Here is a 12,918-nt window from a genome sequence, read left to right as displayed (position 1 = left end):
AGCGATGGAAAATCAACATCAGAATTCAACAGTGATTCAATATCAGAATCTGACGTTGTTTCCACATTAAAAAAGGGTGCAAGAGTGATGTCACCATCAGATTTCAACATTGATTCAATAGAATGACCTGATATTGACTAAACATTGTTTCAATGTCTCCTTGCTATCTGGGTACACACACACACACACACACACACACACACACACACACACACACACACACACACACACACACACACACACACACAAAAGGAAAATGAAACAAAAGATTAAGCAAAATTAAAACAATGCAGACACATCAATAAAACAACAAAAAAGCAATTGCCACATGTCAGGTAACATAGCTGGAAATCTCAGATAATATTGCACCTGTGTACTAGAGCTGCAAGATGTTCAAAAATACATCAGATCTGTTTTTTTCTGAGGTCCATCTGCTATAAATAGACTTCTATTAACTTTGCTTGGTGTTTGCTTACAGATCCACTGACCTTTGTCACATTTCCTAGTAAACTCAGTTCAGGATCTAAAGGAACAGTGATTCCCATGATATGAGTTAATATACAGTCGCTTGCAAAAGTATTCGGCCCCCTTGAACTTTTCCACATTTTGTCACATTACAGCCACAAACATGAATCAGTTTTATTGGAATTCCACATGAAAGACCAACACAAACTGGTGTACACGTGAGAAGTGGAAACAAAATCATACATGATTCCAAACATTTTTTACAAATAAATAACTGAAAAGTGGGGTGTGGTAATTATTCAGCCCCCTTTGGTCTGAGTGCAGTCAGTTGCCCATAGACCAGGGGTGGGCAATTCCAGGCCCCGAGGGCCGCTGTCCTGCAGGTTTTAGATCTCACCTTGGGTCAACACACCTGAATCACATGATTAGTTCGTTACCAGGCCTCTGGAGAACATCAGGACATGTTGAGGACCTAATTTAGCCATTTAAATCAGCTGTGTTGGTTCAAGGACACATCTAAAACATGCAGGGACACCGGCCCTCAAGGCCTGGAGTTGCCCACCTGCCGTAGACATTGCCTGATGAGTGCTAATGACTAAATAGAGTGCACCTGTGTGTGATCTAATGTCAGTACAAATACAGCTGCTCTGTGACGGCCTCAGAGGTTGTCTAAGAGAATATTGGGAGCAACAACACCATGAAGTCCAAAGAACACACCAGACAGGTCAGGGATAAAGTTGTTGAGAAATTTAAAGCAGGCTTAGGCTACAAAAAGATTTCCCAAGCCTTGAACATCCCACGGAGCACTGTTCAAGTGATCATTCAGAAATGGAAGGAGTATGGAACAGCTATAAACCTACCAATACAAGGCCGTCCACCTAAACTCACAGGCCGAACAAGGAGAGCGCTGATCAGAAATGCAGCCCAGAGGCCCATGGTGACTCTGGACGAGCTGCAGAGATCTACAGCTCAGGTGGGGGAATCTGTCCATAGGACAACTATTAGTCGTGCACTGCACAAAGTTGGCCTTTATGGAAGAGTGGCAAGAAGAAAGCCATTGTTAACAGAAAACCATAAGAAGTCCCGTTTGCAGTTTGCCACAAGCCATGTGGGGGACACAGCAAACGTGGAAGAAGGTGCTCTGGTCAGATGAGACCAACATGGAACTTTTTGGCCAAAATGCAAAACTCTGTGTGTGGCGGAAAACTAACACTGCACATCACTCTGAACACACCATCCCCACTGTCAAATATGGTGGTGGCAGCATCATGCTCTGGGGGTGCTTCTCTTCAGCAGGGACAGGGAAGCTGGTCAGAGTTGATGGGATGATGGATGGAGCCAAATACAGGGCGATCTTGGAAGGAAACCTCTTGGAGTCTGCAAAAGACTTGAGACTGGGGCGGAGGTTCACCTTCCAGCAGGACAACGACCCTAAACATAAAGCCAGGGCAACAATGGAACGGTTTAAAACAAAACATGTGCTAGAATGGCCCAGTCAAAGTCCAGATCTAAATCCAATCCAGAATCTGTGGCAAGATCTGAAAACTGCTGTTCACAGACACTGTCCATCTAATCTGACTGAGCTGGAGCTGTTTTGCAAAGAAGAATGGGCAAAGATTTCAGTCTGTAGATGTGCAAAGCTGGTAGAGACAGACCCTAAAAGACTGGCAGCTGGAATTGCAGCAAAAGGTGGTTCTACAAAGTATTGACTCATGGGGGCTGAATAATTACGCACACCCCACTTTGCAGTTATTTATTTGTAAAAAATGTTTGGAATCATGAATGATTTTCGTTCCACTTCTCACGTGTGCACCACTTTGTGTTGGTCTTTCACGTGGAATTCCAATAAAATTGATTCATGTTTGTGGCTGTAATGTGACAAAATGTGGAAAAGTTTAAGGGGGCCGAATACTTTTGCAAGCCACTGTATCTCAGAGGTCATACTAGAACGGGGGCACCTTTGTACAAAGCCAGGTAAAATATCTCTATCACTCTTAAAAGGTAGAGACTTCAAGATTGGGTAGATGTCATTTCTGTGGTGTGAGGTACAATTAAAGAAGAAAGCTTTAATGAACAAGTCTCAATATGCAATTAAAATTGGTATTGAATAACTATTGAAGGAATAAATCTGATAAAAAGCTCTGGTGAAGCTTTTTCATCTAATCTTTTCCTTCTCTCACCCCAACCGGTTGCAGCAGATGGCCCCGCCCCTCCCTGAGCCTGGTTCTGCCGGAGGTTTCTTCCTGTTAAAAGGGAGTTTTTCCTTCCCACTGTTGCCAAAGTGCTTGCTCATAGGGGGTCATATGATTGTTGGGCTTTTCTCTGTATCTACTGTACAATATAAAGCGCCTTGAGGCGACTTTTGTTGTGATTTGGCGCTATATATATAAAATTGAATTGAATTGAATAAAAGATATTCCATTGATGCTATGTTTAAATCCACCTGCTGAACGAGTCTCTCTATTTCATGGCCTATATTTGCTCTGAGAAAAGATTGCAACTGCAAATAACATAAAACTGTATTATTGAAGAGATTGTATTTCCTCTCCAGCTGTTCAAGGACATGAAATGTCCATCTTCACAATAGTCTTATTTATCTAATCTTTTACCTTTCATCAGTACTCAGTGTCAACTTTCTGACTTTCAATGCCAAGAGGCATTTATGCCAAAGGCAACTAGGTGTGCTCCACAGTGCTATTGCCACATGAACCCTTTGACAGTCAAAGTTCATCCTATTCACAGAATGTATGGGAGGATCCTTGTATGTAGGTGGTATGTTAACAGCTTCAAAGTTTTATTTGTGCATCTAGTCCCAGAGGCTCAAAAAGACGTGTTTCCTAAATTATCCAGATTTTGCTTTAAAGAAAGTTAACATTGGTGCAGAAGTTGAATAATTGTGCAGCTACTCTAATCAAATTAGCTACGTTGGTGAACATAACTCTATTTTGAAATCTGCAGCTCCTGAAGGCCCAAATACAAAGTTTTAATTACAAATCTGGTCAAAAAGTGCACTGACACATGCACATTAATTGGAATTTTGGCCTTCAGCAATTTGCTCTGCCCTTTCCCTCATCGTCCAGTTATATTCCATCACGGCGTGTAATTACCTTTAACTCTATTCTCTCTTGTAGTTTCTGCTTTTTGTCTCTGTCCTGGCTTTCCCTGTATAGCTCTGGAGGTATCGCTGGCTCTGCAGCTGCACGTTTCTTATCTGCAATTAATGGTCCAACTGACGGAACGAGTGTTTATTTTTCTGTTGTAATCTCTACTCTCCCCACGCTTTCCTTACTCCGTGGCAGATGGTCTCTGAAAAAAGGAGTTTTTCCTCCCATGTGCAGGTAAATAAAGTTTTTTTTCTTCCTTCTACAGCAAGGACAAAACGTATGGTGTAGAACTATTGAACTAACTACAATGAACTATTTTGGAATAGCTGTCAGCAATCAAGAATGAATATTTTTAGTAGTGAAATTTTTTTTATTTTAAATCAGATCTGCTTAAATCAATGCTGCCGTTTCTATTTTCTACTTGTTTGCAATAATTCATGGTTTTCAACTTTAATCTATCACCCAGTCTGTCAACAGAGAAATTACCCGTGATCTTAATCTTTTATGTAGAGTTGTGTGCGCACTTGAACCAAAAACATACGTCTGCTCTCTGCCATAACAGAGTTGTGAAAAGAAAACTATACGTGTTTTAACACATACTCTTTCTACGAGCCACAGAAAGGAATTCACTTTGAAATTCTTTCCACATGCTGGAGTTTACTTACATCACACTGAAGGGAAAACCTACGACAGAAAACACTCGCCGTGTTCGTAATGGCTGATTGGAGAAAATAGTCATCTATGCCTTTAGAGAGGTGGAGCATTGCTGCTGGCTCTGTGGTAATACTTTACTATGCAATGTAAATACCTATCATACAAGTAATACACCTAACAGTGTAACAGCTTTCTACAAGGAAGTATCTCAGTAAAATAATAACTCACATCACTTTATTAGGTACACTTGTCGTTGACAACTTAAACCTTTAATCACCCAATCATATGGCAGCAAGTCAATGCAAAAGGTCACCTGGTCTGATCAGCAACACTTAAATATCAGCGTTAAAATTTGGAGTAAACGCCAAAGCACAAAGAGCTACAGACGTTGCAGTCACATGAATGAAAACTGACGCCAAAGCACAGGAAAGCATTAAAATCTTTATTTTTGTATAATTGTTCTCGAACAATTCTCTCTCTCCTTTAGACTAAACATGCAACTGAATTTCTCTATATTTCTCTCTCATTCCATCTATCAGTCAGCAGGGATGCCAGAGACATTCTGGACCATAAACAGCAGCTTGTTGCTTGTAGCGACAGCTCAGCAGTGATGAGGAAGCCCCATGTTATAAAAGGCGGAAGGAAACAACACAAGGCACATGAAGTTCTTTAAGACTCACACTCACTATTTACTCGTACTTCCAGTTGCTTGGTTGGTAAATATATATATAAAATATAAGCAAGTAATCATTGGTCGAGTATATTTAGAGATATAAAGATTCAAGTATTGCAGGTTTAAAGCTACAAAGCATGACTCTGAGTCAGCCAACTACATAGTGGACTACTTTGCCTGAAATAATACCCAGCTGTATACTAAATCATCATGATCCACAAGGTTTTGGAGACGTCCTACTACTTCAGGCTGCAATAACCATTATTTATTTTAACAATGAATACATGACTAGTGCAATGCAAGGTGGTCTGAGCTACAGATAATCATCACCTAACTTTTCAGTTCTGCTCCATGGAGCATTTTAGCATCTTTCAGCCCATGTTTTGATAGTCTGGCCTATTTCTCAGGAGTTAAATAAGAAGCAAAGCGTGGAGTTGTATGCATTAGACTTGCATTCTTTGTGTGATGGCCCGAACAATAAAGTAATTAATGTAACTTTAAATTACAAAAAAAAAAAAAAAAAAGTTTAAGTAAACCAAAATAAAAGGCACAATGTAACTGAAGCAGCGTGGCTTTCATTTCTGTTAACACAGATATGTCTCTAATAAAACAAACCTAAGCAGCTGAGACGGACCTGAAGCCATCAACTTATATCTTATCCAAGCACAACTAAAGTTTTTTCATGTTTCTAAGCTGAATTGAGGAAGCCAAGTTATTGTTTAAGACGATTACATGAAGACCACCGTCATCCTGCCAATCACATTTTCTCGGTCGGTTTAACTACACAGAAGCATCCAGTAGGATCCATCACAGAGTGCACATCATATGTTACAGCTTCTCTCACATTAATGACATCACAGCGCTCTCAACTAAGGCATCTCTTCACACACAAATATAAAGCAACACATGTGACATAAAAACTGATTTCTGGCAGAGAAGCAGCACATTACATTTGATATGTAGAGAAGACTGTTCCATATTCATGGAAGCAGGACACTGACAGGTCTGTGACTGGCTCCTTCACTCCTCACTGTAAATGCTCCTGAGATCTGCAAACGGGCAGACGTGTCCTCCTGCTGTTCAGTCGTCACTTTCACTGCCTGATTCACTCAGCTGAAGGTCATTTTCTGCAGCAGACGGACAGACAGCAAGTTAAGATTATATACATGTGTCGCTAAAGCTCAGTTTACTCTTTGCACAGGGTCTCTGCATCACTTTTGTATGGTACAGTTTGGTTTGTTTCACCTCTCCCTTTTATTATTCAATTACTACAACAGTAGTTTATAACTTTGGAGTTTAAAGAAATCATACAATTAAACACTTAAAAAAATTACGAATAATCAGACTAATAGAAATGAATAAACAGATAAAGGAAACACACGAACAAGAGAAACCTATGGAGAATTTACAGAGATTATCTTGGAAAAGCAAAATGTATTTGACACATCCCATTCAGATCATAATTCTGACCACAAAAGCCAAAGACAAGACAGGTGTAAAGAAAAAAAAAAGGACAAAACAACACTGAATAGAGTGCGTGAAGCAGCTACTAATGTGAGTAATGAATACAGTTGATGGTGGAAATACGCTGCAGGTAGAGCTGGGCGATATAATTTTTTCATATCACGATATGTTTTTTTCATTTCAGGCGATAACGATATCTATCACGATATAAGCCAAATAACTATATTTGTAAGATTTAAATGTGCCGTTGCTCACAAGTAAAATGTGAAATAATCAGCAGCTTGTTTTTATTTAAATATTTATTTCCCATAATAAGTTCAACAGGGTAGATGTACTTAAGGAACATGACTTTTTCAGATAAATAAAGGCAAATATTGCAAACTACACAAAAGACAGCCGCTAAAGCGTTTAAGTTTCAAAATAGAACAAACGAAACAGACTAAATTGTCAATTCCACTTAGAAACAAAATATTAATTCTAAAAATAAATCTTAGTTTGTTTTACAGAATAACAGACAAAACTGACTAACTTTTGTCAATATCAAATAAACTGAGAACTAAAAGGAAATTCTCAATCTCTCCTTGTTGTATAGCTGAGCTTTTCAAACAGTTTTAACAGTTACTTTAGTCTGACAAAAGCCGAATGACGAATTAGCGCTTCCAGTCAGAGACTGAGCTGCACCGCTTTATTGTATTTCCAGACTTGCTTCCGGCACAATTTACAGTGCACGCTACTCTTTTTGTCAGACTTGAAATAGCCGAAATACCGTCACACTACAGAACTTCTATGGCTCTTCCGTTCGACAATCTGTCCGGCATTGGAACCATCATCTGTTTTCTCTTCGGTAACCTTCGGTCACGCTCGGTTGATTTTTCTGTAGTCAGCACACTCATTTCCTCCATTACCCGGGCAGCACGGCGGCTGGCTGCTTCCCAAACAAATACACATGTGCGGCTTGGCACTTGTGCTGTACGTGACAAGTCACGTGACGTGACGCTGCGGCTGTGATTGTTTCCGCTCTGCACTACTTAATTTGGATTCGCTGTTCTCTTTTTTTTTCTTCTTTTTTTTTTTTTTTAAAGAGGACAAGAGAGATGAGGCCTATCAGAATAGTTTAATCTTTCTATCGAGAAAAAGTTATTTCGCAATACATATCGTTCTATCGCCCAGCTCTAGCTGCAGGGTTATCCGTTTAGCCAGACGCTTTAATAACCGTCAACTACAAAGCTAGGTGAACTGACTGACATGTGGATGGAGCTTAAGAGCTCCAACTGCTTTCATACTGGGTGACAATAATGAGAACTGCCACTAAAGAGAGAACCTGCCCTTACATGTTATAATGGAAAACTAATCTTTCAGCTCTGTGGTGCGTATGATTCATGTGTTCATATTTATGGTGACAACTTTAACTTAGGAGCAACCAGGTGGTATCGACTTTCATGTAAAGATGACGTCCGTCTAACTTAGATGAAGCTGAGGGGGTTACTCACTGAGCGTGTTCATGAGTCCTCCTCCACTCTCGTGGTGGTGGCTGTTGGAGTCGGTGCTGGTGATGATAGGCATGCTGTGGTTGACTGAGGGTGCCGCGGAAGTACATTCATCTTCTGAATCGCTGCTGCTGGAGCTGTCGTCGCTGCTGGAGGACGACGAGCTGTTAGAGTCTGAGGAGCTGTCACTGCTGCTCATCTGATCCATGACTCGAGCCTCGGCCATCAGTTCTGGGGGGGGGGGAGAAAGAAAAAAAAGACAAGGGTGTTAAAATGATCTTGGTTGCCTTTCCAATTTCAAGGCTGGAACATCACCTGTATGTCCCAAGTGTAAAATAAATACAGGCAGTATTTTATTCCACCTTTTGTCCAGCCCCAAAAATGCAGAAATAGCCAAAACAAATATATCAGAAAATCATTTCATCTTCTAATGTCCTCTGCCAGGGACAAGCTACAGGTTTATTTTGGATCACATCCAACGTGACTTCATAACTAGAAAATGTGTTTCAAGTCAAGTCAAGTCAAGTTGGCTTTATTGTCACTTCAACCATATACAGTTTAACAGTACACAGTGAGGCGAAACAACGTTCCTCCAGGAACCAAGGTGCTACATGCAACATAAATTTACAACATAAATTAACAGAAAACACTAAACTAGCTAACTAAGAGGCCTAGTTAGCTGGCTAGCAGAGACAAGACAGACTGACCTAACATAAATTACAACATAAATTAACAAAAAAAAAAAAACTATCTAACTATCTAAGGAAGACTTTTTTTTTTTTGTTATCAGACAGCAGACAACAAAGTGCACGTGCAAATGTGCAAACAAGAGCAGCAAAGTGACAGAATGTTTGTGAATATGTCTGATATTTCTAGGGATCGGAATCAAGAACTGGTTCTTCTAGAGAATGGGTTCCCACTAGACCAAGTCCTGGAAATCCTAAGTCTGCCTGCGTATCAATCCTGCTTATCGGCTCTTGCACTCTCGCAGTTCGTGTGCTGGAGGAGAAAAATAATGGCGCAGTCTGCAGTGTGGATATGGACATTACTTAGCTAGCCAAGAACTGAGAGTGATGTTAAAGCTGAGTGAATGCTCACCCACACTTTTAAAAAAAGTGTTCTGTGTAATATGTGTAATATCTTTGATATGCTGCTTAGAGAGGGTGGTGACAATGAGCCAATGAAAACTGAATCAATAAGTGATATTAATAATGGAATCGGAATCGTTAAATTCTTATCAATTCCCATCCTTAAACATTTCTGCATAAGACTTCAAGATATGACGACTAATTTGTCTATGAGAAAAGATGAGTCTTCTTCTGCCGAACCCAATAAAAATGATACAGATGTGGATGTCATCAGTTAAACACACCAAGTGTGACTCCATGTTACCTCTCTCGATGTCATCCATTGGGGATGCTGGGGAAGTCTTCTCTTTTGGTGGAGAACTTTTAGTGCTGGCTGGGGTTTTGTTACTGCTGCTGTTATTACTCCTCATCTGCTGGCCCAGACGACTGGTCTGCTGCTCCAGTCGAGAATGAATCTTACTGCTACCCTCAGCCCTGAAAATCCACAAGAACAGGCAAACACGGACACGCGGGAGCTTTTAATACGGTTTTTTAAGTTTTTTTTTTTCTTTTTTAAAAAATGTTGATAACTAACCTTTCGTTAGGGCTGCCACAAACGATTATTTTTGCGATTAGTCGACTAATCAGATCATGCATCTAAAACGTACAGCTTATTGCACCAGCAGCATCTGCTCTTATATAACTATCATTAGCTTACAGCTTTAAGATTTTAAGGTATGTGCTAACTAAAAATAAAGACAAGATGATAGTTTATTAAATTTTAATGAAATGTGCAGATTGTTTCGGTGAAGTTTAATAAACTCAGCCGTCTGCTCCTTGCTATCTAGCTTGACGTTTATTCAGCCAAACCGATTTACTCAGGAACAAATAAAATACTGAAAAAAGCCAAACAATAACATTCTTAAGTTATCTAAGTGACTTATATATCATGTTTAACCTGAGTAGCGAAAGACGGCGGTGGGTTTGAAAACAATTTGCCGGGAGTCCGGTGTTCTCACCGGCTCTAGTGAGCCTTGCCCCCCGGCTAGCTATGGAGCTGGTGGGTAACAAGACGTCTCTGAAAACGTCGGAGCGCTTTTGAAAATATGTGGTGTCTTCATAAACTGAGCAGATATTTGAGGTTTACACAGCTACATTCTCGCCTGAAAATATGTTAAACGCTTATTTTGTGACCCAAAAAGAATAATAAGAGTAATATTAAAACTAACTAGCTGCCGCCATTGTTGGAAACTGAGCTGGGCCGCGCTATGAATTTTGGGATAGGTTGGGCCACGAAGTATACACCTGACCCACCCTTCAAATCTGGGGAAATGAAGGACTATTAAATTAGTCATTGACGATTTTATTAGTCGACGTAATTGTGACTAGTCGACTAATCACGGCAGCCCTACCTTTCATTCTTTCAAAAAATTTTTGCCACACAAATTTGCAAGGTTAAATGAAATACCACTTTAGATTAGTGTGCTACTTCTTTTTAACCCCACCTCGTCTTTTTCACAGCTATGTTGCTGTTGAGCTTCTCGAGTCTGTACTCTCCTGTGTCATGGTTTACAATGAGGATGCACTCTTTCATGTAAGGCCTCTTGGATCCCTTGAAGACCGTTACAGGAGCACTGGAACCCTAAAAAGCAAAATAAATGTAAGTAAGTATGTATGTATTTAAGCTAGATGTCACAGTACTATTATGCTATTTTTTCAGAGAATATTTTAACAATTTCTCAAAAAATCTGTCAAAAATTTAAACCACAAAGCTGAAAATTTTGTTGCTCCTCTCTCTCTCTCTCTCTCTCACACACACACACACACGCACAGAAAGTTGAGATCAGCAACAGTTGAGATCTATTGTGGATTGCAAACACTCATCCAAGTTAAAAACATGAGCTCCAGAAGAGGTCTTAAAACAAGATTGCACCATAATCCACCACTGAAATCCACATTTATGTCTTGCAGTGTAAAGTTCTAGAGCACCAGACACTAACCTCTAAATTAGGCAACGTAATAGTGACTTGCTCTCCTTTGCCCACTTCGAGCTCCCCCTCACATGAGGTATCAATGGATGCTGGCTTGAAGTCATCTGTGGCAATTAAAAACAACATTTTTTTTTTTTTAAACGCAAACGAAAATCAAGATTTTGTAAAATAACACATACGTAAACAATGTATATGTACATCACATATAACAACGTGTACAATGTTCTAATAATGACAGTGACATTGCTGAATTTGTAAACGTAAACCACGGATGTATTTGACAGTGCTGCAGTGGGGTAACGGCACCAGCAGGTGGTAGTGTTGTACAGACTTAAGCTGGGCTAACATTATCTAGCATATTGACAACTCAGAGCTTAAAGTCTACGTATATCTCAGAGTTAACTTACTACATACTTTTACAAGCATGTCTCACCAGTAAGTCGACAGCTACGAACTGACGAAGCTGCTAAACTGGCTACACACCAAACAGCTGTTTTCGGATCTTCAGCTAATGAGCTAACTAGCATGCTACGGTTAGCGATCACAAAACCAAACGAGTGAAACCACCACTTACATCGCACTGTGTGATAGGCACTTTTAGGGTGTTTCTCAAACGTTTCTCCCAATTTCAGCACATGTTCTTGATTGTCAAAGTTGGAGTAAGCCGTTCCATTCATTCTGTGAGTTTCATGAGCTGTAAACTTTGAGTTTCCGCTGCTCTTTTTTATCCGATAACCATGTACAGCGACAGCATTTCGGCCAGCTCATTGGCACTTTAAGTCCCGCCCCTTCAAAAGTACTGTTCGTCATGATTCGTCAAGCGAAGTGTTTCATTTTCTGATTGGTTCAGGCCAATCAAGATTTTGACGACAGGGCAGAATCAGTGAAAGAACGGCCACTCAGTTCCGAGCAATGACTGTAGAAATCTGAGTGTTTCCAAATCTATGTTGTTTAACTATAATTCGATTAAATTATTCGCTAACTTGTAGTAGTTTTTAAAAGAAAAAAAATATTGTAAATATCTACTCATCTTGTCCCAGGCTAGACAGACTGTGGACGAGTATGCTAAATAATTGATGGTAATTATTTCAAATTTATTGCTGTGGTGCTTTAATAGTGAAACATATTGCAGGGTTTACTCTGAGGTTGCTTAAAATGCAGTCCACATGTAAAACAAAACACGAATTCCTACTGCTTATTTTTAATATGTTAACTTTATAAGTTTCGATGTTGTTTTTAACCTGTTTTTCTGTTTAACAAAGTAAATATTTGCATTTCAGCACTTACCCAGTACCTTGTATGCTAAATTAGCAGCATCACGGGAGCTATTAGCTGAATAACTGAAACAATGTGTCAGAAAGCCCTGGCACTTACTGATTGCAGTTTCAAGCTCCACAGGCTTCAGGGGGCCTGAGCTCTCTGAACCTTGTGTCAGTGAAAATCTCCTTTTCTGTTCTCTAAACTGTTAATGACTCCTAAGCCTCCTAATTCCTGCCGTGCCTGCGTTTTTACAAAGGCCATATGCTCTGCTGCCTTCAAACATTAAAGGATCAGCATCTAAGTCAATTGGAATGATTACACCAATGCATTTTCACCAACTGGTCACAGCATGGTTTTTCTTATCCACGTTGGACAACATATGCAACATATGCAAGCTGGTGTTTGGGTGGTGGGGAGTGGAATAAGAGATGACAATAGAGAGGAAATTGAGACAGCAGTGGGACTAAATAGTTATCTCTTCAGCGTGGTATTACAGTTAGAGTATAAAAATTGTAAAATAGTTAAACATTATCATGTTATTTTAGGCAATATTTTTCAGTCTTATCTATACTTGAAAATTAACCACAAACGGATTGCAGAAGTAAAGCAGTTCAGTTACTTTGTATCTGTATCCCATGTGAAAAAGATACCAGCATAAGTCTGTCTCCATGGATGGAGGTAAACAGCAGCTGTCCTCTGGTGATATCAGTTACTGTGGGGGTTGCCCCTGGACTCTGCGAGGTAAGGTTTACT

General features: G+C 39.9%; 1 protein-coding gene across 1 annotated transcript; it reads right to left on the bottom strand.

Moving 5' to 3' along the window:
- Nucleotides 1–4,651: 4,651 nt before the first annotated feature.
- eaf2 (ELL associated factor 2) lies at nucleotides 4,652–11,694 on the bottom strand. The gene is made up of 6 exons (XM_085249914.1): nucleotides 11,480–11,694; nucleotides 10,915–11,009; nucleotides 10,420–10,556; nucleotides 9,240–9,409; nucleotides 7,851–8,078; nucleotides 4,652–6,023 (listed from the first exon to the last, which is right to left on the bottom strand). Exons 1-6 carry the CDS (start codon nucleotides 11,580–11,582, stop codon nucleotides 5,977–5,979), a joined length of 780 nt encoding a protein of 259 aa, XP_085106040.1. The 5' UTR covers nucleotides 11,583–11,694; the 3' UTR covers nucleotides 4,652–5,976.
- Between the last annotated feature and the right edge of the window lie 1,224 nt (nucleotides 11,695–12,918).

Source organism: Mchenga conophoros, linkage group LG16, assembly GCF_057382185.1.
Source record: "Mchenga conophoros isolate Kocher_MC1m ecotype Shallow Benthic linkage group LG16, M_conophoros_male_GT1.1, whole genome shotgun sequence".
In the NCBI taxonomy this organism is placed as follows: Eukaryota; Metazoa; Chordata; class Actinopteri; order Cichliformes; family Cichlidae; genus Mchenga; species Mchenga conophoros.
This window is presented reverse-complemented; position numbering and strand designations above follow the sequence as displayed.